The sequence below is a fragment of the Gobio gobio genome (genome assembly GCF_949357685.1).
Source record: "Gobio gobio genome assembly, chromosome: 15".
NCBI lineage: Eukaryota > Metazoa > Chordata > Actinopteri > Cypriniformes > Gobionidae > Gobio > Gobio gobio.
The window spans coordinates 46,475,954-46,502,277 of record NC_137108.1 but is presented as its reverse complement, the minus strand read 5'-3'; the positions used below and the strand labels follow the sequence as shown (position 1 = coordinate 46,502,277).

The following is a 26,324-nucleotide window of genomic DNA, read 5'->3' as shown; positions in this document are numbered from 1 at the left end:
TGCTGGTTCTGATAGAAAGGTGTCAGAATACACAGAGCATCTCAGTTTGTTGTGTATGGAGCGGCATAGCCGCAGATCAGTCAGGGTGCCCATGCTGACCCCTGTCCACAGCCAAAAGAACCAAAAGTGGGCCCTTCAGCATCACCTGCGTCGCTTACCTGGGGAACACATGGCACCAGGATGCACTATAGGAGGCAAGTGTGATGCTTTGGGCAATGTTCTGCTGGGAAACCTTGGGTCCTGTCATCCATGTGGATGTTAATTTGACACGTACCATCAACCTAAGCATTGTTGCAGATCATGTACAAGTCCGATCCATGGAGGCCCCACCTCGCAACTTACAGGACTTAAAGGATCTGCTGCTAACATTTTGGTGCCAGATACCACAGCACACCTTCAGGGGTCTAGAGGAGTCCACAAGTCACGGCTGTTTTGGCAGCAAAAGGGGGACCAACACAATATTAGGAATATATACACCAATATTATACATCAGTGTTATTAAATATTTAAAAACTTTTATGTTTGATGCAATTAATCGTGATTAATGAATTTTACAGCCCTGGTATGAAATAGACTTGCCCTTCACAACATCACAATAAAGTGAATAAAATTTGTAATAATTTCTGGCCCCCATTAAACAATGACTAACATTCAATCTTTATATTCATCAATCTATAAAGATTTAGTTTTTACTTTTGTATAAACCAGTTGAGAATCCCAGTATTATTCGCACACGCATTGGAGGACAAGATGCGAATGCTTCATCCCAAAGTTCATGAGACGAAAAAGAAAAGCGAACATACAGCATATATATGCATAAACTGAAAAAACGTTAACAACCATATAAAAAAGGAAATCAGTCACAGAGTCTTTATTTAAAAACAACACATGAACCTGTACAAGCTTACAGTCCTTTAAATCAGCACATAATTACAGTGGGTTGGGGACATCAGCTGTTGGCGGTGGAGCCGGGCTCTGGAGACTGCAGGAACTCATATGGGTCTTGGACCATCTCTGTCTGATCTCCAACACCCAGATGAGGTGAACTTCCTGATCACGGTCAACAAACAAACTTAAGTTATTATTCAGAAAATTAAGATTTCTTTTAAGCACATACCCTAAAAATTCCCACATTGTGTTCAGACGTTTGACTGTTGTTGTTGGGTTTTTTTGGCACAAAATGTCAGCAGCAAGGCTATCTTCATGGTGAGAACTAAGTGAATAACAAAAGTCATGCGATTAACATAAAAGCTATTGAAGACAGGGTTTCTGCAGGTTTCAACAAGTCAAATTTAAGACTTTTTAAGACATTTTTAAGACCATTATGAATGAAATGTAAGACCTATAAAGGAAATGCAGTCACAAAATTACTTGCAAAGTAAATTAATTTATTCAAATTGAACAAATCGATAAACTTGCACTTCCCCATAGCTCAATCCCACCAGGATATTTTTTTGGTGATTTTTGAGATCAAAATGACTGAATTTGTGATGGTAATTTCCAGAAATCTGCAAGGTTTTTTTCATAATTAGGATACAACACTTACTGTATTATGTTAGATTCACAATAGTCACACATGACAATAGAATAAACTAAATGCATAAATCTTGTTTATTTTGGTATCTTGCCATTATTTTGCGGTGAAATTATGAATTATGCAGGAAAAAAAAATGCATTGTTGATTTTTCGTTGTATTTAGTAATCGTGGAAATGTGAAAAACTTGAGGACTATTATCTGAAGAATAAAATCCGTTTGATGTGTCTGTGGTACAATCCGAAAGAGACTCCCGCCAATAACATGAAAGCTGATTGGCTGCAATATAAGTTGCATGTTGGTCTCATTTGTAGTCGTAATACAGCAAATTATATTTGGACTAGCGAAAGAAAGAACTACAACACCCAGAGTTAAAAAAAAACATTCTAAAGCGCTGCGGGAGCATTTCAATGAGCAATAGAGGTAGCGTTACATGGACGTAGGAAAATTAAGACCTGTTTAAAATTATTTAAGACCTAGAACTCAATACTTCTGCGAATTTAAGACTTTCCCCGCGGAAACCCTGGAAGAAATGTATGATTAATACAAGCATTCTAAAATACATTCAGGCAATACCGTTTTTAAAAACATCAGTTAACCTGTTAATGTGCACCTATTATGCTTTTTCGGATATTACCTTTCATGCAGTATGTATAAATGTAACAGGTCTACAAAGGTTTACAGATCAAAGTGCACGACAAAATGTTATTGTCTCTTAAATGAGCGTTGATTCTGAACTGCAGAAATTAGCTGTCAGCAAATCCTGTCATATAACTACGTAACAATGTAACACATTTGCATAATGCCAGACTATGGTACAGACTGAGCCGTCTGACCAATCAGAGCAGAGCAGGCTCAAGGAAAGGAGGGGTTTAAAGAGACTAATCTTTAAATCTTTTTAGACTCTTTGAGAAATGAGGTGATGTGAAATGTATATTCTGAGAAAATTGAGCTTGGATGTATGTAAGTCTACTGTATGAGACTCAAAACATTTACAATAGGTCTTGTAATCAGCTTCTTTTAACTGTCCCACATTTTCGCTGTAAAACTAAAGCCCAATTTATACTTCTGCGTCGAGTGTACGCCGTAGCTACGTTGTTGGCTGTGTGTTGCCAGCATAGCCTACGACGTACTCTGACCATAGACCGTAAAAAAATATGGACGACGCGACTTCATTGACTTCCGCTGACCAAAGTTGAAGCTTTCATAGGCCCGCTCACGGCGCTGACATCTTGGGACCGAGTCTGCGCAGTAGCGATCTCGGGACCGGAGTTGCGCAGTAGAGAACAGGAAGTAGAGGCGCGATTATCAAAAGCCCGCCCACACTCTCGCAGATGCAGAACAATTAATTATGTTGGTGTGAAATAAACAGTTATGGAAGTGTAGAAATTAAAGCTAAAGCTCCGATCTCCTCCCAAAAATCCAGAAAAAAGTCCGTTAGTGCCTCAGTGATAAGTTCACTCAGAGAAGCCGTCAATCTCAGCAGTCAATCATGACGTCACACCCCCCGTTTTTATAGCATCAAATAACTCACTAAAACTAAACTTATTTAAAAAAACGAACACTTGAAATGAAATTATTGTAATAAAAACTGCCTAAAATGACAGAAACCATCTTTAGGAAACAATTATTTGAAGTGTAATTAAATTGTTTAGTGTGTCTCGCGCCCATTCAAATACATGGAGAGGCGGGGTTTAGGACCTATACTGGGACCGGCCACCGGGGGGCGATCGAGGCGCGAAAGCTTCAATTTCTGACTGGAGCACTACAGGCTTGACTCTGACGTGCACCTCTCCAAAAATGTAACAATGCGTCAATTCTACGCGGACTGCAAGCGCTGTAATTGACCTATCGGTAAGCCCCTCCCCTTGAACGCAGATGAGCCAATAGCAGTTGAGTATCAGTTGCGCTGGGACCGGTGTTGTGCCTAATTCCGACCCCCCAGCTGGAGACTACCCTCCTTCGCGTGCACGTGCGCAGTACCGTCGTGTGTACTGTAGATGGCGGTTAAAACACGAAAAGATCGGTCAACGTAATTAATTGCCATTTTAACCCTAATCTTAAACGAGACTGGCAAATGTCCATGGTATCTGTTTTAATAACGCATCGATAGCGTTTTCCCCCGTTGTTTTTGTCTGTCAGCTTAGATGCTAAGAATGGTTTAATTTTACACTAAGGTGTTATGCTTTTCTGCAACTCTGCCACTAGATGGTAGCAAACACCTGGTTCAACTTCTTAAACGTCAAAAGGTTTGATTCAGACCCAGGCTTAGATGCAAAGAATGTATAATGGGTAATGCCACTTACACCAAAATGTGTATAATATTACAATAAACTAAACTAATGAACTAAAATAATTTTTATATTGCATGAAAATGATCCAGTTGCATTAGATGTAGGGGGTATCATTTGGGCAGGCCCATTTGGGCCACCCCCCTACTTCTTCTGTCTGGATACCCAGAGAGTTCCTAAAATGGGTCTGATACACGGACATCAGCAATACTGTGTGTACAATTCCACATTTAACTCTATTAACATAGAAAGCTGTAGTATTTAGGGGGGTATTATTTAGGCGGGCCCATTTTAACGCACCTGCCTGGAACTCGGACATCTTTAGGTGTCAGAGCCATAGAGAAACATTGGAAAATCCGAAGCTCTCATCGGTTTGATGGTGTTTATGCTACAAAAATGCTAAAATGTCGTGCCTGAGGTACTGTAACACTGATTCCAGGTATCCGGAGAGGATTTTCCGTTTGTCATACTCTCGTTAAGTTACGATTAAAGTCCCTGCTAACATACAAACTGAAATAACTAACTGTTCTCACGTCATGTAACACTGTAGGTCAAAAACACGAAGGTCTCTATTTCAATGCCTCTCCATATTAAAGGGGCTATATGCGTTTTTCTGAAATTTAAACTCGCGACTGACACCTGTGGCCAAAAAACAGAACTGCTCTCATTTTCTGCTCGCTCTCGCAGCGGTGGTGACGTCACATCCGCAGACAGCGCGGGAAAAGACGACCCGCCAGAAAATAGGAAAAATAGGATACAGGCTTATAGGTGCACCCACTGTGAGCGGACAAGGTGTCAGTATGCTCATCAGGAGATGTTTGAGTCATAAATGGTCAAATAAAAAGGCAATTGTTACGTTTATTTTGGGGAAAAAGTTGCATATAGCCCCTTTAAACTGGTTATATGTAAATTAATTTCATTTTAGATACGTTTAGGGTCTACATTATCTGTCCTACTAAGGAGGACTCCTATTTTGATGGGTATTATAGTCTACGGGTAGGGAAAGGGAGAGCTCGCACGCAGTTTATCGGAGTTGTTTTGCAGATACAAAGTTTACCAGTTATTAACTGCACCCCCGAAAAGGCATACGTTCTGTGTATATGTTTGTTTACTGTTAGTTGTATGAGTGTTTTTGTGTAATTTGCTGTGTATGTTAATGGTAATGCAACGGAGAAAGAGAGTGTTTGTGAATGAGACGTTAATGCGCACTTCTTATGCTTTGTTTGTTCAGCTCTTAAGATGATTTTTTGGAGTGAATAACGATGCAATAAACTTGATAAACCATCAGTTAAGTTTGGCCATCATTTGGACGGGATATACGCTACAATCTGTGTCCAAAAACATCTTGGGATAAGGTTTTCACACTGACAGCTGTACATTAGGTGCGTTTACATGGAGCACTGTAATCGGTTTAAAAGTCCAATCCGAATAAAAATACTCCATATAAACACCTCAATCGGAATAAAAATGGCCAAACCGAATGAAATTGTAATCGGTTTGAGAGGGGTGGGATAAACCTTTTCATGAACCGATCAAACGAAAAATTCCACCATGTAAACGATCTGATCAGATTACTTTGAGTGCACGTCTTTCTGTGACGTGATATACAGCGCGCGCCTCCTCAACTGAAGAGCGCGCGCCACGCTCACACCAGTCTAATGTTGACAAGAGAGGAAAGTTCATTTTTCTGAGGTATTACACTTTTTATTTCGTAACATGTTAGGCTTAGAGGCTTAGACATAGCCTGGCTACACCATCTCATCTTGACAGCATTTGTCCTAGGCTTCAACTGCGCCTGACAGAATAATTTATTTTTCTGAAGTGATTCTTACACTTTACGACAAATAATAAATAGCTTTTATAAAACTGTACAAGTCCTGGTGGCCGTTGAGAGCTGCCATTTCAACGGGGAACATTCAAGCTGCTCTCTGTTTCTCGTTAGTTAAGTTATCTATAAAAAAATAATTCAACAACTGCTTCAAATTGGTTAAGTAACATTACCCACAGTCTACTTTAATTACTTTTGTTAATATTTATACCTTTGTGATTATGGTATCTTTCCTTAATCATCTGAAATATATATCTTTAGTACTACTAGTAATGATGCTGAGCACGTCTTGAATGCTTCATTCATGTTTCACCGTATATCCTATGTTTTTATTAATAATTTGAGTGCATTTTATTATTAATTTTGTGTTTTTCAAAATAAATGAATTTAATTCATTTTTGATTCCGCATTCATCATTCACAGCTGTTGAAATAGCCATTGTATAGGACATAAATTAGGTTAAACTACTGCATGTCCGCCCACAGAAAAATAAATAAATATAAAAATTACCAACACAGAATTATTGATCCACAATACGTAACGAATCTGAGGCGGCAGACAAACTGTGTGCGCATGTCACAAAAGGATTCCTACTGAAAGTCAGCACATGTAAACACCAGATCGGTTTAGATAACGTCTCATGTAAACAGTCCACCGAATCTTTCAATCGGAATGATTTTAATCGGAATGACAAAAAAGTGCGCATGTAAACGTGGCTAGTGTAAGATATAGCAACTCCGTTTGTTTGTCCGAGTTAGCAACAGTAACTAAGGTGGGCTTACCGATAGGTCAATTGGTCGCCGCGGACAAGGACACAGAAGTATAAATGAAAATCGATGCCCACAGCGTAGAGGCTAAATCAGCCTTAAAGGAACACAACAACTTTTTGGGACTTTGGCTTATTAACTGTATTCCCCAGAATTAGATACCGGTAAGTCCATACATACCATTCTAATCTCTGTGCGTCCCATAACTCTGTCTGACGTACCCCCCGCTAGCCTAGCTTAGCACAAAGACTGGAGGTAAATGGCTCCAGCTAGCCAAACTGAGTTGGAGTAATAGAGTCAGCAATTACTAGATAGTTTACAATCATGGGTGTTCGCTGTATTGTAAAGAACTGAGACAATAAACAGGGGGGACCAGGTAATACAATGATATTTCATAGAATTCCAATCCAAAACGCTGACCTGATGAATCGAGGGCTACTTGCTCTGGATATAGATCCAAACACACCTGTAGCCATCATCAAGCACCATCGCCTTTGCTCTGAACATTTCACAGAGGACGACTATTTTGAAAAAATGGAATTTGCCACACGTACCATGAAATGTGTGCTGAAGGATACGGCCATCCCATCGATAGTACAGACGGGACAAAGCGGATTGCCTGCAGCTGCGGTAAGTGTTCCGTTATGTTTTTAGATGACTAGCCTACTGTAACAGTAACAGTTTGTGACACTGTTACATGAATAGGGTGGTCACTACTGTATTGCAGTTTTCCCGTGCTCCATGTATCCCCTGTAATGTTAGTATTGTGTTGTCACGAACGCGCTCTGTCACAGTAACAAATGAGCGGTGCTAGAGGTAATTCTCTGGACTGTAGCGTTCACCTTGCTAATGAATTGGAGGGGGGATGGACAGTTTTAATTTTTGTCTGTGGGTTCATTGTGCAAAAACAGCTACCTAGTCACGATGGTTTTGTTGACGGAAGTAACAACGCTGCTTGCTTCTCAGGTGCTGCAAGCAAATCACTCCGCAGAAGTAGAGCAGGGCTGTGCCTTCTGAGAATATAGTCCCCAGTATGTATATGTTTAGAAGATGGCTGTGTCTCATGTAACCTTGTTATTTGTACACGCTATAACTATACACATCACAACATGTAAATAGGAAAATGTTGGCGTTATTTTGTCACTTATTGAGCAGTAGGCTAGCTGGAGCCATATACCTCCAGTCTCTGTGCTAAGCTAGGCTAGCGGGGGGTGCGTCAGACAGAGTTATGGCACGCACGGAGATGAGAATGGTATGTATGAACCTATCTAACTCTGAGGAATACAGTTAATAAGCCAGTCCCAAAAATTTGGCGTGTTCCTTTAAGGGTGGTCGGGCCTTCTCTGCTGCAGCACCTAAACTCTGGAACTGTCTGCCCTTCGATGTGAGGTCTGCTCTAGTTTTAGCTAGTTTTAAATCGGTTCTTAAATCTCATCTGTTCTCTCTGGCTTTTGATTAGATAGATATTAGTATATTTTATATCATTATTATTTTGGATTGTATCGGAACTTATGCAATGTTCCCTCTAATTTCTCGCTGAGCAAAACTCTATTAACTCGACATTTTGGTCACCTGAGCAAAAACATTCTTTACCTGTACAGCGTACGTACGTAAACGCACACAAAAAAGTGGTTTCATCATGCAGTTATAACTTTTAACTTTAATGTGCCCTTTCTATTTTATTTAACCATTGATGTAACTTAGTGATATATTAAATAAATTTTTTTAATAAAAAACAGTTAATTCAGAAGTCACTAAATTAAGCAAATTTTTACTGTGCTGTTAACTGTAGTCTTCTTTACCAATAAATACTATTAAAATCTCCCCCAGGACAGTTAAATTCTATATAATATAATATAATATGAAAACAATTAAGCGGTTACACTGAGATGGTTCTTAATGTGTTTTTGTACAGTCATTTATTGGCACCAGGCAGCATTAAACCATCTATATTTAATGTTTGTTTATTGCTTATGAATTTCCAAGATTTTCTATATCAAGGGTTTTCAAACGTTTTAATGGCAAGGATCCCTAAACAGTCCCCTTGTGAGATCAATTATAATCGCCTATAATATAATATAAAAACTAATCAAAGTATTTATAGTATATTATATCAGTTTAAATGCTTCAATTTGTACAAAAAAATTAATAAATAACTGAAGTGATTAAATAGATCTTATAGCTCAATACGTTCAAGGGAACATGTGAACTCTTGTATAGTTATCTAAACATCACTGAAACCCAAACCACACACATTTATTTAAACTGATGTGTGTTACTTTGGTGTTTAGAGTTTGCACGCTTCACTTGTGGTGGGTGTAACTGTAAATGTCTGTTTTGTTACCGTGCTGTGTCCATCATCTGTTATTTCCACCACTTAATCAAGCACCCCTGCTTTAAAACATGATGAGGTTTTATTCCACGTCTTTGCATTTCTCGTTGCCTCTCATTTTGAGCTATTTGGACCGCAAACACGACTCACTGCTGCGTGCTCACACGTGACATCATTGTCTTTCTATGAAACCTGTAAACTGCATCCACAGGTTCTAACACGATAGCGATACTCTATAGCGGTAGAACAGAGCACTGCAATTATTTCTCATTTAAACTACAATCAAATGGATTTCTCCCCACATTTCGGGTCTGTGTATCGTCTGCGCGGCATTTTATTCTTTACGGCCGCGCACGCGCGCAGCTTAGAGGGAACATTGGTCTTATGTGTTTATATCTGCCTGGTTTCTTTTTATGCTTTCTTTTATATGCACATTGTCTTACTGTACAGCACTTGGGTGTAATTTGACTTGACTAGCATAATAGGGACCCTTTAACTGTCGGTGACACTTTTTATTGCCATTTCCCCATCACATGTTTTAGTAATCATCATAAAAATTAGGTATCATTTGACAAAACACATATGGTTGGAAAGGTCTGAGACTCGAGGCTATTTTTGGTATAGCACCTAAATAACATCTCATAGACACCTCAACATAAAATTTAAATGATCAACTTTAAATTTGGAACACAACCTGTTAGACATATGATTTAGATTTTCTAGCATTTTAGTCCAAATAATTTTTTTTAAATATATATTTTGTATTTTACTTTCAATTCAGCAATAATTTGCTGAGTGTCTTCTTTAAAAAGAGACAAACCTTAGGTCTGTATTCCAAATAGTAGTCTATTTACATTAAAAACCGTGCAATATGTTTAACAGTCATTGGAGTCTGACAAGGAAGGCATGATGGTGGTTCTTAAATTTTCCAGCATGTTCAGCAGTATATAATGCCTGTGATGCCTGTATAAAATGATAAATATGACTCAGTACCTAAATGATGCTGATCCCTCTCTGAAGCGTTTGACAGGGAAGACAGATTGGAGGACGGTCGGGATCCGACCCTGTCCACCGCTGCATCCTGGAACTCCTGCAGGAGTTTGGCTGTGTCGTCAAAGTGCTGATGTCCGTCCTCATGCTCCGGCTCCTTCTTCACACATTTACCTACAGATCGGAAAAAAAGCCAAGAGTCAGCTTGAACATCAATGAACCAAAAACAAAAAAACGTCTTACAGTTGTGAGGTTTTGATGTGTAATATATGACTCACTTAATGTGTTGAGCATATCTAGAGACATGTCTGGGTAGCTCTTCAATGACATGAAATCAAGCACTGAGCCGGCTTCATCTGTTCCCTACATAAACCATTCAGAAAATCTCATTAAATGGTACTTGGTATGACATGTTTAGCATGAAATGTAATTAATATAAATATTACCGGCATCCCACATAAACTAGATTTAGCGTCATCAATCGGCATGTTTCTTTTCTGAAATACAAAAACAGCATTTTAAAATATTAGAATGATATACTTATATAATATAATACATACAATATTTCACAATGTACACTACCGTTCAAAAGTTAGGGATCTACGATGTTTTTGAAAGAAAAATATTCTGCATTTATAGTAATATTTTTTTTAATGTAATTTATTCCTGTGAATAAAGCTGAATTTTCAGCATCATTACTCCAGTCTTCAGTGTCACATGATCCTTCAGAAATCATTCTAATATGATGATTTGCTGCTCAAGAAACATTTATGATTATTATCAATGATGAAAACTGTTGTGCTGCTTCGTATTTTTGTGGAAACTGAGATACATTTTGTACAAAAGAACAGCATTTATTTTTATCAGCATCTTTTGTATCATTATAAATGTATTTACTGTCACGTTTAATCAATTGAATGCACCCTTGCTGAATAAAAGTATTAATTTCTTACAGAAAACCCCCCAAAGTTTTCAACAGAAGTGTATATTGCTGGTATCTTTTGTTCACAAAACCCTAAGAAGGATTAAAAACCATAATCATACAATACATAGAAATCACCTGGTCAAAAGAGACCGTTTTGTTGATTTTTACTACCTGTCGGACTTGAACGACAGCCTTCGAGTGATCCCCAACCGTCATTTTATCCAGCAAATCATCCACAAGCCTTTTTGTAAAACTCCCACAACCCTTAACAAACTCCTGCAGACTAAAGCACACATACACACACACACACACACACACAAATCCCATTAAACAACAGTCAAGTGAACAGCAACAGATTTTTATGAGCCGAAGGTTTGTACTAAACACCTGAGAGCGCACTGGACCCCGGTCTCGTCTCCATACGCGGAGTAAAGCATGTCCATCTCCTCTGGAAGCAGGTCAGGATAGATGGAGTTGTTCTGAAGGGTCTGAGTGTTGTACGCACTGCTCAAAAACGTCACTGGAACAAAACAACAGGCCAAATTTGCAATGACAGACACATGCGTCATATGATGTAAATCATAAATGTAAAGATTCAGGTTGTGATTCTGTGGTCAGTTTTATAAATTGTATAAACTAAATTATATATTATGCATACTACAGCGCAGTGATTGGATTGAATGAGCTTTAGGTCATGAATATATGTGGAGAATCGCTCGAAGCGGTCAACGTCAGTTTCTGTGACGTTGCTCCGACTTAGCTTTTAAAACCGGAAGACAGAAATCGCTGTGAAAAATGCAAAATTAAATATTTTTCACATATGGATAACATTAATGAGTACCTTTAGTGTTTTCAATGATGTGCAGCCTATACATATCTGTTTACATCTCAAAAAAAGTGTTTTGGGGTTTCATGACCCTTTAAAGGAACACGGCACTTATTTTGAAAATAGGCTCATTTTCCATCTCCCCTAGAGTTAAACCGTTGAGTTTTACCGTTTTCAAATCCATTCAGCCGATCTCCGGGTCTGGCGGTAGAACTTTTAGCATAGCTTAGCATAGATCATTGAATCTGATTAGACCGTTAGCATCTTGCTCAAATGACCAAAGAGTTTCAATATTTTTCCTAATTAAAACTTGACTCTTCTGTAGTTACATTGTGTAGTAAGACCAACGGACCATTTTCAGGCGCTGCGTAAGGAGATGCTAATGGTCTAATCAGATTCAATGATCTATGCTAAGCTATGCTAAAAGTGCTAACGCCAGACCCGGAGATCGGCTGAATGAATTGAAAACTCAACTGTTTAACTCTAGGGGAGTTGGAAAATGAGCCTATTTCCAAAAAAGCGGAGTGTCCCTTTAAGCTAGACTTACAAGCAAGTCATCTAACCATTTTCTTTAGGACTAGTCATAACTTCATGTCAGTTAAAGCAAAAAGTAGATTTCTAATTTGAATCTGAATGGAAGACTGATTACCCCGCAACAGTCTTAACATAGTACTTAATGATTTAATTAGAGAGTCGGTACTAAATGTGATTCACAACCTTAAAAATAAAATCAATGCATGAAGCAATAAAAGATCTTTTACCTTTGTGTCTCCTGTCGTCTTTAAACCCCAGTGACGTCAGTCCAGGTATGAGCTTATTAGCCAAAGAGCTCAAATCTACAGGATGAGTCTCTTCCTCTGTGAACAATAATCAATATTTTCTTCAGACACATTATGTTATTGCCCTGGACAAACTTTCTTCAACAGGGTCAGCAACCTTTCTGCATTGAAATGTCATTTTTAACCCTATAAACTAAAGCCTACTGTATCATATTTGATTTGCAAATTTCTAAGGCCTGTAAATGATCAGCATGATCAAAACTTTGCTGGAAAACCTGTTGCACGCAATCTACTACATGCCTTCTGTTGTCTGACTGATAGTTCCTACTTTTTTTAGAATAATTGTAAAAATGTCCACCTTCAGCTCTTTTTTTCAGTGAAATCTTTAATGGTTTTTATCAAGTGAACGTAAGAATAACTTTTATATTGTCAGTAATATTTCAAGATGAACACTGAAGCAACTTTTTTTTTATTTTTTAGAAAAAACATGTTTAAATCTCTTAATCATTATTGTACTGCATTGCATTATATGTTTTGACCTCCACAATAAAAAACTACAGAGCTTTGATCATAAAACTAAGCATTTAAAAATCATCTTACTAAGACATTATTGGGAGATGTAGAGTAACAACTGATTTTATATTTTGGCTAAAGGCTCAATTAATTGCTCAATTTCAAAACAATAGATTTTTTTGACTATTATTATTTTATATGTCAGACTTTACAGTGTTCATTTTCTTCGTAATCATCATTGTGCATAATTGTATGCAAATTACCTCCTGCTATACATTTATAGACCACTGCCATACAAAGTAATAGAAGCTGAAACAGTGTGATGATCATACCCTCTCCTTCAGGATCTTGATTTACAACATTGTAAATCAGGGAACCCTCTGAGTCCTTTTTAAGGTAACCAATCTACATGCAAAATAAAACAAAAATTTAGGTTCGGGGTAATAAAAGGTTGGTTAAATAGCAATAATCTGCATTTCTGTAGCTCAAACAGTAAAGCATGGTGCTAGCAATGCCAAGATCATGTGTTCGATTCCCAGGAAACGCATAAACTGATAAAATGCATATAATTTTGGATAAAAGTATCTGCCAAATGCATAAATGTAAGTAAACAGTTTCTATTATAACTATTACATTACAATACAGCCCAGACATAATCTATAATGGGAGAAACTCTGCTCAATGCTTATTTAGTATCTAATGTCCGTTTGATAAAGGGGATCTATTATGCTATTATGTCTTGATTTTGCTTTCAGGGTCTACAAGAATAGGTTTTCATTCTTGAATGTTAGAAAAACACCTTTTTTTTCACAAACCATGTGCTCTGATTGGTCAGCTGGACCAGTGTGTTGTGATTGGTCAAGCGCTTTGAGCGTGTTTGGGAAAATTCAAGACTAGGGAGTAGGGCTGTCAACGAATATTCTAAATTCGAATATATATTCGAATAGTTTTTAAAAAACGAATTTCGAAGGTGAAAATTAATATTCGAATAAATAAAAAAATGTGGGGGAAAAAACGCCCGCGGTAGTAGAGGCGTGGCTGTCTGCTTTGCGAGTGGGCGCGCTAGCGCGTGTACTTTGGCCCGTCTCCAGAGCGCGAGCCTCCGCTGACTGCGCGCGCTCCTCCCCAAACGGACGAGGCGTTCGCCGTTGTGCTTTTCTTTGAAACGACAGATGGCAACTCGGAGTAATTATTCTATAAACTATCAGGAAAAGCGTCGAGAAGAAGTGGGCTAATGTACACGGGTGACGATATTTATTTTAGTACACTTCACTGAAAACCACATTACAGAAGAATCATGTAAAACAGATCAAAATAAACCTTGATATTACTTGTGACATGAGAACAAAATGTATGTAGAAATGTAACGTTATACAACTCAATTTATGATATCTAAATGTTTCTTAATTTCACTAAACACTTTAGTGAGTTTTCACTTAGTTTCGTGAACTTTTCTTTATTAAACGGGCTTTTTTATGCTTTTGTAGGCTCGTTTTGTAAATATAAGCAACTAATTTGTATGTGCAAACTGGACCAGCCTTACTTTGCATCGCCCGCCACAAGCTCTCTGTCTGCAACACGACAAGAGGCCATAACGGATAAATTAATTTAGTTGATTTGTAAGGACATGAGAGCGATCAGTGTGGTGGATGAGGCGGCTTCAGTGAGTTCTGTCAAGCAATGGAACCGAGGTACTGACTGAATAGATATTGCATGAATTAAGGATAAATGCACTGCTTCCACTGGTTTGATTATTTACCGTTTCATGTCAAGGAAAAGTTCCATGTTTACCACAGCACAGCTCGCTCGGAGCGTTCAATAATATGCTGTAAAACTTAAATTAATATTTGTTTCAATCACTGAATGAAGCCTGCTATATTTGGGACAAGAGTCGCGACCTTAAATTGCTTGCACAAAACTCTTGATCAGCCTCAAAATGTGTTTGTTCATTTAAACCGTTATGCGCAGAGAGCGTGAGGGCGAGAGAGAGAGAGAGAGAGAGAGAGAGAGAGAGAGAGAATGAGACAGAGAGAGAGAGTGAGAGAGAGAGAGTGAGAGAGAGAGTGAGGTCTGCGGTCTTTAGCCATTAGTTGATTGACTTGTTTTTGTGTAGGTAATACGTTGTCAAATATGTCTAAACTTAAATAGACTACCTATATAAGTAGTTATGTGTCTTTGTATTCATTTGTCCTGTTATTGACGTAATGCACACGCATTACGTCAATAAATATTATTGCGTCGTCATTGATAAAACGCGTCCTTGATAAAATGCGCAACCAGATGTTCGAATAGTTCGAATATTCGTGCTTTTTTTAGAGGGAATATTCGAACGTCATTTTTGAGCAATTTTGACAGCCCTACTAGGGAGTCACAGGCTGCAACATGGAAAATAAACATGGAAAATGCTGCCTTCGGAGGACACATTTCAAGGTAGGCACCAAGGCACGTCCTAATCTAATGTTAGCTTCACTTCCTGTCTCCTGAGATACCTTCGTCTGATCGAGTTTTGAAGGCAGCATATATGTATCCTTCGCTGCCTTTGATATCCCACAATCCTGTGCTTTCCATTCTGTGACGGTTGAGCTATAAAAAAAAGATGGCTTCCGAAAGTTGCGTTTGCTGGTCAGTTTGTGCGTAAATGTACTTTTGACCAACATTTTCAACTTCTGATGTTATTTCTAGTGAGAAATTACTAATGTAGTAATTCAATATTTGTTTAGTTCTCAATAAAGCTCTTTCTATTTTGCTGTAGATCATTAAACGGTTACACTGCCTTAGAAGTCTGTCCAAAATTAAAATTTCGTGAGGTGCCTTCATGCACAAACGCTGCCTTAATGCTGCCTTCACGTGCTATCGGAAATTTCCTAATTCCCACTTTAGAAGTCGTGATTACAAGCTTGTTGCATTCAAGTGCTTTGTTGTCGGAGTGAACAGGAATCATGGTTATTCTTGCCTATTTATTGGGAAAATCTTATTAAAACCAACATCATTTGTAGTCTCCCATGCACCGACAACCATATAAACATTCCACATAGTCCGCTTTCTGCTGATTCTGTAATTTCAGTCAAATGCAGGCTATTTTCGCTGAGTACCAAACATACAACACGCTTCATATGATTATTCTTACATGTAAATATGTACTACATTAATGTCAAGACAAGACGACCTAAAAAAAAAACAATAAAACCACACCTGCCACAGCAGTAGTTCTCCCCGCCACCATGTTTAAAGTTTATGAAACGCCCATCTCGGGAGATGGGGTATCAAAATTATTTCCGAACTTCCCAGTGGTAAACACGACATCAGAGGGCGTTCATGTGCAATTTTTACCTAGGAAACTCGTATTTACGATAATTCCGATAGCACGTGAAGGCAGCATAAGTCATTGTCTGGGCAGCGAGGCAACAAGTCAGCTGCCTAGATTTTCGGATGCAGAGTGGACTGGAGTGGATTGTAACTTGCAGAACTCATGAACAAACAGCAAAATTACACACCAAAAATTTTAATAAATTTAAAAAAGTAATGATTCCTTTAAATCAGTGGTTCTCAAACCTGTGCTGGCGACCCCTCACCACTGCACATTTTGCATCTCTCCCTCATCTAACACACCTGATTCAACTCATTAGTAGAATTGAAGTAGGTGTGTCTGATGAGGGAGAGATACAAAATGTGCAGTGGTGAGGGGTCGCCAGGACAGGTTTGAGGACCACTGCTTTAAATGGAACAATATAACTAAGCTGAAAGCAATTATTGCAATAAAATAACACAAAAGGTCACTACCTTAGAGTTTGGCATGAAACGGTTGATTCGATCCCGGGCTTCATCCGCTGCGTGCTCCACCAGTGCCAATACGTGCTCCTCCGCCGTGCTGTCCGTCAAACTGCAAGCGTTGCCCTCTAGCTCATACATATCACTACACGAGCAACACATCTGCTCAATCACACACTCAGAAACATGTGGAAGTTCAAAAGTGCTGGGGAGATCAACAGCGGCCTGCGCCTTACCTGATGATGGGCTCTTTGACAGGCTGCTTTTTGGATTTTTTGGGGTGTTCCGTGTGGATTGGCATGATCTCCGTCACTGGTTCCTCAGGTGTGATGTCGTCATCACCCAAAATGGCAGCCTGCTGAGAGAAATCCATGTCCTGCATAAAAGACATGCTGCGCTTCAAAGCTAACAGCCGCTCCTGTGAACAGAGCACAAATAGAGCAACACAGCACCCATTTACTCCTCCTGCGGGAGGTCTTAGGTATGCCATGAAGATGGGAGTCGTGGGATGTCCAACACGGGATGGATTGGAATAAAGAAAGAGATTGGATAATGGAAATACTCGTCTCTGAACTCGCCGAGCGCTCGAGCCAAATTGATCATGTCAACCGCTCAAAATGAATCACCTCACTAATGCAATTAAACAAGAGAGAGGGATCAGACACGCCAATGAAGTCTGTGTTTTTTCCTCCATTTAATCCTGAAATAATTAACAGTTTTAGGATCTTGAAAAAATTTGGAAAAAATCAATAATAAAATAGAATACGATTCTGATTCTTCATTATTTCTAGGTCACAATTCAATTTTTTCTTAAATTACATTATAATACATTACATAATAATTTACATATCTTTTATAGACTTTTTCCATCAGTTTTTAAGATTTAATTGAATGTAAAAGGTGCAGTGTGTAATATTTGTGAGGATCTATTGACAGAAATGCAATATAATATACATAACTATGTTTTCAGTGGTGTATAAAGGCCTTACATAATGAACTGTTATGTTTTTAATACCTTAGAATGAGTCGTTTCTATCTTCATACACCACGGGTCGTGAAATCGCCATTTTGCGCCGCCATGTTTCTACAGTAGCCCTAAACGACGGGGCTGGATTGGTAATCTGGCATACTGGGCATTAATCCCGGTGGGCCGACGCACTTTGGGGCCGATACAAGGTTATTTTTATTTTTTTTTGCCACGGACTGGCCCATCATGCAGGGACAGCGGCCCATTGGTTTGTGTTCAGAATTGACAGGTCAAAGCGAGATAGACCTCCCCTCCTCCATATTAGATGCTGTTTTTATCTCTTTTTTTTGAGCGCATGGGAAACTGCAAAAGGCGAATATCAGCACAGCGCTGCCACTGACGAATGTGTGCTGCGTTTCTGCTGCTCTATGAAGTGATAAACGGCACTTTGACTCCGAATTTAGTTTTATACAGTCGTGTGATATGGGAACATTACAGGTTCTGTGGTGAATAGCTGAAAACAGCCGTGAGCATGTAAATACATGACGAGGTAAATTGGAAAACGCCAATTCACACAACTACAAACTTGTCAATCTAGCACCACCACACCTTTATAATAGTTTACCTTGCAGCTACAGTGAAGAAATATGGTGTTTTGGAAGAAATTTATTTATTAAAAATGTTGCTATTATTACTTACATTAGCCTAAATATTGCAGAATATAAAAAAACATGTCTGTTTTCTTATTTTCTACAATTTGTGTACAATATTTTTATTACAAAATCAATATATTTTTTTTTTTTTAGAAACCATGTACCCATGGTAATGAGGAGCATGGTTTTACCTGTGATTACCATGATCTTACGTTAAACTATAAATAAAATGTAATTAGGGTAATTAAAGGATAATTCAACAAAACAGCTTTAAAGCCTGGATCCCATGAATTAAGGACAAAGCTTTTTTCTCTTTAAATGTTTTATGAACTTTTTAATAGTTCTAATGAAATTTAATTAAGAGCCTCATGAAAGATAGATATCAGTGTCTTACATAAATTAGGTGTTAACCCTAAAATATTGTTTTTAAAGAGGTAGTTCAACCCCAAATGTGATCATTTACTCACCCTAATGTCATTCCAAACCTGAAAGAATTAATTTCTGTGTAACATATAAGAAAATCATTTGAGTCTGTTTTTATTTTTTGTCCATATAATATTCAATGGTAGCCAAACCAAAATCTTCTTTTCTTCTTTTGTGTTTCACAGAAGAGAGTAAGCCAAACAGGTTTGGGATGACATGAGAGTGAGTAAATGATGACAGAATTTAATAGCAGTAAATTCACTTTAATGCATCCTAGATCAAAATCAGTTCTTTACTGTCAAGTGCATTTCTGTGTGACAAAAGTGCAATATTAAATGTGTAAACTGCATTTGCAGTAAATTCAATAATATCCATCATTATTTGTCCCTGTCCTAATTTTATGTATTTACACGAATTTAAGGCCCTAACCCCAGCAAAAACATTCACGGGGGAACTCATGGGCCGGGTTTGTCCAGGGCCGAATCTTAGTCCCAGTCCAGCCCTAAACGGACAAACTATAGAGCGGTAGTCACTCTCTGCTCTCTCAGACGACAACATTTTTGTCCTGTGTCTGCCCCGTTTGTCTGGCTATCATCAGACCAAGCTCAATTTAAGATTGAACATTGGTCTTGGGAGTGGGGAGTCTGCTCTGTATTTTCTACTGCACAAGAGGCGTGATAAACGAGCATAAATTAAATGACTCTGTTCTCAATTGGATAGTCCTCCAACCAATCAGACCACAAGAGGCGTGATCAACGGGCAACAATCCATCGCTTCTCTATCCGTCATCGGTTTAACCCGCCAATAATGCGCCAGGTGGATAAGTCAGTCTTTGATTGGTTCCCGCAAAAGTGTAACATAAGCAGTAGAAATGAATGTACAGGTTTCCAGACTGAGTTGCAGGGTGAAATCAATTCACCGGCAGATCAGGCTGGGTTTACCCAGTCTAGGCCCCCATAGCTTCTATATGTGCTTCGAAAGGGAGGGGTGAACGGTTGGCCGGTTGCAATTCACAACCTCACCACTAGATGCAGCTAAAATTCACACACTGTATCTTTAATACATTTTCCAGGCCTTGCAATCACAATTTTAAAATCCCCTGATATTTTCTGACCGGGGGAATCTGGATGTCAGATGTTCTCGCTTCTATTCACGGACACAAACGATCTTTGGACCGATCTTGAGTCAAGTTGAAAATTTAAAAAAAGCAAAAAAAAGGAGGAGCATTAGTGGTCTCAGATGTTTGCACCCTATTGTATATAAATCACACTAACTTTAATCCAAGTATTTTTAGAATCGCATGCTTTCGAATCGAATGGGAATGATAGCATGCATGAACTGGACGATGAACAAGGGCAAACAATACCAAAAACAATTAAAAATGTTACTTTGCTCATCATTTTGAATCCTGTGTGGAGAAGTTTCTTAGCGGCCTTGTAGTAAACCGTCTCTGGTCGGTTATAAACCATGGCATTGTCACACATCAGCTTGAAGTCTGCCTGGAGATGTTAAACACACAGATTTGGATACAAAATAGTTACATTGTAGAGTTAAAAGTATGTCATTTCAGTGACTATTTCAGAGATTCAGACACTTGCGTACCTTGAATTCTGTGATAGTTTTGTATTCATTTGCAGCAATTTTGTCCTTCATCGTGCTAAAGTCCATGGGATGTTTGATTATCATGGAGTAGCCAGGTGCAATGGCATCTGTTACAGGGAAGGAGAAGAATCCGTGCTGATCTTTCCTGTTGAGACAGAAAGATTGTCCTCATGTAATCCAGAATGAAATTATGTAAGAGGTTCTGACTAAATGTTATGTAAGCTTGTTTTCGCCACGGAATAAAACATTTTAAAAGATAATTGCGACTTTTTATCTCACAATTGCGAGTTTACATCTCAGAGTCAGAGTAAATAAAGTCAGAGCTGTGAGATAAAAACTCGCAATTACCTTTTTTATTCTGTGGCGGAAACAAGCTTACATAATATGTTAATTGCTATTGTCTATTTAAAAAATCAGTTTGAATAAATGATTCAATGACAATGAATATTTCACTTTTGAAATTGTCCATTAATGGATGAATCAAAGTTTTTGAACAAATCTCTTGAATGGAAAACATTTTTTTAACAGTCACTTGTCGCCACCTAGCATAGAAATCTAGGAGCACCCTAGCGGCAGCAAATCTTATTTGCAGCCATGGTTGTCTAGCAACTCTCCGTTGGCTTGCGAACTGGAAAAACCAAACTCTAGTCAGGCCAATCACATCGTGTATAGAGTCGTGGCGGGCTAAACATGATGGCAGAGTTGTGAAGGTTCCGTGTGCTACTTGTAAACAAAGAAGCTGGCGAGCAGCGGTCTTTCGAAATGGCTTTGGCCGCGACTCTGGAAGACTTGGAGTTAAGCTTTTCTTTGAGGAAACAACAAAGAACGGCACTGAAGTCATTCTTCAGAAAGGAAGATGTGTTCAGAGTTTTGCCCACCAGATACAGCGAAAGTTTAATCCATCAACTAGCTCCGCTTCACCTTCTCCGTTGCTCTGGTTGGTTGTAGCGCTATCCTATTGCGTGCAGAGGGAATTTGAAAGACAACCGTTTATCCCGCCCCTCGGATTGAGCCCTGCCAATGGTGTGTTCCCAGACCCAACATCTTGATGTGGGTCTGGCTTGTCAGGCTAGTCGCCACCTTGTGGCATAACAATGTAATCGATACAATCGTTATTTGACGCGCCAAGCTACTTTCAAAAGGTGATTTACTCTCTTTCGATCGCTACAGTGTTTATATCCCAACTATAAACTTTTATTGAAATGCTATAATCGTGCAGCTCTGATCCAGATATGAGAAAAATAGAAGATTAGATGACGCAATGCCATCTGCTTTTTGCAGGGTCTCACCTCTGAAGCAAACGCAGGAAATGCTCCAAGAGCTGCTGGCGAGGGGTGGCTTCGTTTTCTAGGAAAAGCCAAACGGTAAAAGCACAATCAATCAGAAAAGTAATTTGAAAACCATTCATGATTTGTCTTATAATTCCAGTTGAATTCATGAATTTATAACTGAGGCTACAGAATTGTAAATTCAACTAATGAACTATTGTAAATGTAGTTTTTAGTATGCTTTGTTCGAAACGGAGACAAAAAATACTAGTGCGATTATAACTCAATATATAATTTAAGGATTAAAATTTTGAATTGTTTCATGGTAACACTTCCATTTGCTAACATTAGGTAACTACAAACTGAACTAACAATGAAAATACTTCTAAAGCATTTATTAAACTACTTTTTATTAAAGCATACATTTCATCTAGTCTAGTTGTACCTTGTTGAGTTCGACAGGCTCGTACGGGTCGATCTGCTTGCTGCTCCACTTCTACTTTCACTCCAGGATGAAATTCATCTGCTTCTGATTCGGATTCAAATTTGTCCCGTTTCCTCTTCTTCTCTTTCTCCTTTTCCTTCTCTTTCTCTTTCTCCTTCTCTTTCTCCTTCTTCTCCTCCTTCACCTCTACAACCACCTGTTGCAATACGTTCCTTTAGTAACAGCACTCAACTAACCTCTTGATAATCAAACAGGCGTTCAGTGGCCTTACCTCCACAGGCTTCGGAAGGGTGAACGGTTCAACCGGTCCACTGGCGGCATTTTCTGACTGCTCTCGCTCACGTTTTTTCTTTTTCTCCTCCTGGATGAAACACATACAGAATTTGTAAAATGAAAATAAGTAACTAGATTTTTTTTTACAATGTGAATGTGAGTCTTTTTTTTACCTGTACAATCCAGTTATTTTAGTATTGATATATATATATATATATATATATATATATATATATATATATATATATATATATATATATATATATATATATATATATATATATATATATATATATATATATATATATATATATATATATATCATGATATATATTGAAATCAATTTTATTTTTGTATTTTCCATTTTAGATAAAGTTTTAGTAATTTTGTTGTGTTTTTGTCACTTTTATTAGTTTTTTTTAAATGTGTCTATCATTTTGTTATTATTATTATTTCAGTTTTAGGTATTTTATTACATCAAGTTAAACTAAATGAAAATTGGAAATTTTGCCTTGGCAACTAGCGGAAATAAAATAGGGTTTTATACCTTTTTTCATATCAAATAAAGAAAACAAATTATATATATCCCAGGAGTATATATATATATACTCCTGGGACCCAGAGAAAAAAGGTTTTTGAATTTAGTATTTTTCCATGTCATTACATTGCTTAGAGCATAAACAACTGGAAAATTTTTTTTTTTGAAAATTATATATTTTTCATACGTCATGCTATATCCTCTGTAGTTGACACCAGGACTCAGTTGTTTAAAAAATAAAATGACACGAAATTGCATGTATAGGCAAAAACAATGGCATTTATTGTTAATTCACCAATCGATTTTTTTTTTTTTTTTTTTTTACCAAACTTTGTTTAAAGATGATTCTGAACTATGTTATGAAAGATATAACAAAATGCATTGATATACCATTTTACTTTATACAATGTGTGGGTAAAATGGCCATCCTTGGATTTTCCCATTCAATACAATGTATCTATACACTGCATCTAATTTGGATATTAATGTGTTCTTGGTGCAACATGTAATGAAAATAGAAGTGTAATAATGGGAAACATTTTCATAACAATATCTAATATTTCATAGGAATATTAATACGTAATTTCTTTCCCTATTCACTTGTAATGTCTCCAAAATGCCTGATTAACATGATTTAAGTCCTGGCGTCCTCTACAGTAGACATTTATGAAATCAATCCCCTGCTTTAGTTTTGTGACAGAAAGTCATATTTTGATTAGAAACCCCATAACATTCTCCTGAGATGTTGATTTATAAAAAACAATTTGAAAATGTGTCAGATTTAAATGATAGTTACAAAATATTATCATATTTCCATAAGAGTGCTAAACATTAATGTCAGCCGTTCTTAAAGACCAAGAAGAAGTTGTGTTTCTGGTGAAACCTCCAAACATTTTGTATCTCTGCAAAGCCCCTAATGTGCTCTTTACAGGACATCCAGACTTAAAACTGTGAAGAGAAATTCACTCAAATATAATGTGATATATGATTTTAGTTAACTATAATAACCGTGGTGCAATCAAACCAGGGCATTGTTTCTATACATGGGTCGGGCCCCAATTCAATGTAAGTTTATGGGATTTTTACATATTCTGGGTGAATATAATACATTTGATCATGAATACAGGTTATTACACAGCTATAAAGAAAATAGGATGTAAAAACTATTATATTCTTAGTTTTCAATCCTGGGGACCCACTGCTCTTCACATTTTCTATGTCTCCTTTATTTAACAAATCTGATCATCTACTTGTTGAGAGAGAGATCCATGAACTGAACTGAGTGTGTCAGATAGGAGAGACACAATATGTGCAAATCAGTGGTAAAGCAGGATCGTAAATAATTGCATTATGCAATAATAAATGCTGCCGTACGACCTCATCACGTTGCTTAATTTAATTCAGCATCCAAATATCCACATGAAATTAGCAATACAATTTTGGTCTGATCAAATATCAAGGCAAAAAAAGGATGAAATATCACTTCTGGTTCATTTTGGCATAAGTATTAGGTCACCAGGATGAATAAGCATGCTGAATATTCTCATACTGTGCACAATATACATGATTTAAGGAATCATGAGCAATATTAAGTCATAGTGATGTTTGACTTCTGAGTGTTTGAGAGTCGTTCTTTTCACTCACCTTCCTCCTCCTCCTCTCGTCATCATCTACATATTTCTCCTTCTCTGATTTCTTCTTCTTCTTCTTTTTCTTTTCTTTGTGCCGCTCCCACTCGTGGTCAGAGCGGTCGTCATAGTAACTGGAGTCATGTCCGGAGCCGGAGAGCTCGGTCACTTCACTGCCGCCCACCTTGAGTACCAGCTTCAGGGGTTTATCCAGGGGTTTGTCCTCATAGTCTGAAAAACAACACACAAAGACATCAAGAGTCGTGAACTTTTTGTATAAGCGTTGAACTTAATGACATTTCTGCTCTTTACAATTCTTCTGTTCTGTCACTTCTCAGTAATATGATCAAACCCACTATCTAGTGTGAATATAGCAAAACGCCCCCTGAATCTGATAGACCTGTTAAACTAACCACAGCAATAAAAACCAGAAAGACAAATAAACACAGGAGTGAGAGGGTGTGTATTCCTTTACTATAACCATTTAGACCAAGGGTTTTCAAACTGGGACCTGGGGAACCACAGGGGGCCGCAAAGGAGTGCTAATAAATAACAAATGTACAAATAAATAAATCTAACAAAAATAATATTAAACTAAATAAAAAAATGTCCATAAAACATTTGGGTAAAATAACAAATAATACAAATTTATTTAAATAAACAAATTAAAAAATAAAATAAGATTTAAATAATAAATAAAATATTTGATGATGAAAATAATAAATAAGAAACGTTATCTAAATAAATAAAATGATTAAATAAAACATGTCACTAAAATAACAAACAAATAATAAAAAAGATTTTAATAAATAAATAATATAAAATAGGATTATACCAAATAAATAAAACATTTGATTAAAATGATAAATAAATCAATACATAATATAAAATAAGAATAAACTAACTAAATAAATAATAAAATAACACATTTGACTAAAATAACAAAAAAATAATAAAAGATTTTAATAAATAAATAAAATAAGATTAAACCCAAAAAATTACAAATTATTCAAATAAATAAAATATTATTTGATTACAATAATAAATAAAAAAGAAACGCTTATCTAAATAAATAAACTAAATGAGATTTAACTAAATACATTTAAAAAAATGTTTTGTCAATGTTTATTTGACTAAAATAACAAATACATAATACACTATAAATGTAAATTAAATGAAAATACTAAAATAACGGTTAATAAAATATATAAAATAAGAAATAAATAAATAACAAAAATAAGATTTAAATAAGAAAAAGATTAAACCAATTAAATTACAAATTATTAAAATAAATAAAATATTTGACTAAAATAAATAATGAAAAAGATTTAACCAAATAAAAAAAGAAACGCTTCTCTGAACACATAAATAACAAAAATAAGATGACACTAAATAAATAAAAATTCAAATGTAACATCTGACTAAAATAACAAATATATAAACATTTAAATAAACAAATAATACACCTAACAGTCAACAGAAAAAACGTAATAATGTAATATAAACTACACTTTTTTTTTAAAACATTTATAATATTTATATGTCACAGTATAAATGACGTGTTTATACATTAAAATATATAGCGGTCTTTTCAGTCTTAGGTCCGTAGCATCTAAAGATCTAAAACCCCTTATTTATACAACACCCAGAAGAAAAAATCATTAATTAAAAACGACTGTGTGCTTTTGCATTAATAAAACCAGATATATCTCGCATTCACTGACTATTTACATACGCACTTGCAGAACACTCAAAATGAATTAAAGTGATTTCCACACGCATATCCAATATTCACCTCCTTCAACCGCTCTCCACTCGGGTCTGTGCTTCTTGTGCTTTTTCCCCATATTTAGTCTTTATTTTTTGTGGTCAAATAACCGGGTTTAATCTTCAGAATCTGCCTCTTACTGCCGCTCTTCTGTACAGCGACAACAACAACATTAGCCACTATGGTTAACTTCCGGCTTCAGGCGG

The 26,324-nt window shown here is 37.0% G+C and overlaps 1 protein-coding gene across 4 annotated transcripts; it reads right to left on the bottom strand.

The window, feature by feature from the left end:
- Positions 1-844: 844 nt before the first annotated feature.
- brd9 (bromodomain containing 9) lies at positions 845-26,312 on the bottom strand. 4 transcript variants are annotated; one of them, XM_079836379.1, is made up of 17 exons: positions 26,146-26,309; positions 24,367-24,581; positions 22,183-22,272; positions 21,912-22,107; positions 21,488-21,545; positions 20,199-20,343; positions 19,985-20,095; positions 16,790-16,911; positions 16,566-16,698; positions 13,118-13,190; positions 12,255-12,350; positions 11,055-11,187; positions 10,803-10,950; positions 10,189-10,239; positions 10,021-10,105; positions 9,746-9,916; positions 845-1,050 (listed from the first exon to the last, which is right to left on the bottom strand). In XM_079836379.1, the coding sequence occupies exons 1-17, from the start codon at positions 26,195-26,197 to the stop codon at positions 950-952; spliced, it is 1,980 nt and encodes a 659-aa protein (XP_079692505.1). In that variant the 5' UTR covers positions 26,198-26,309; the 3' UTR covers positions 845-949. The 4 variants fall into 4 exon arrangements, with proteins under 4 accessions (XP_079692505.1, XP_079692507.1, XP_079692506.1 ...); XM_079836381.1 differs by having other exon boundaries at positions 846-1,050; positions 10,839-10,950; positions 26,146-26,312; XM_079836380.1 differs by having other exon boundaries at positions 846-1,050; positions 16,790-16,908; positions 26,146-26,301.
- Positions 26,313-26,324: the final 12 nt, after the last annotated feature.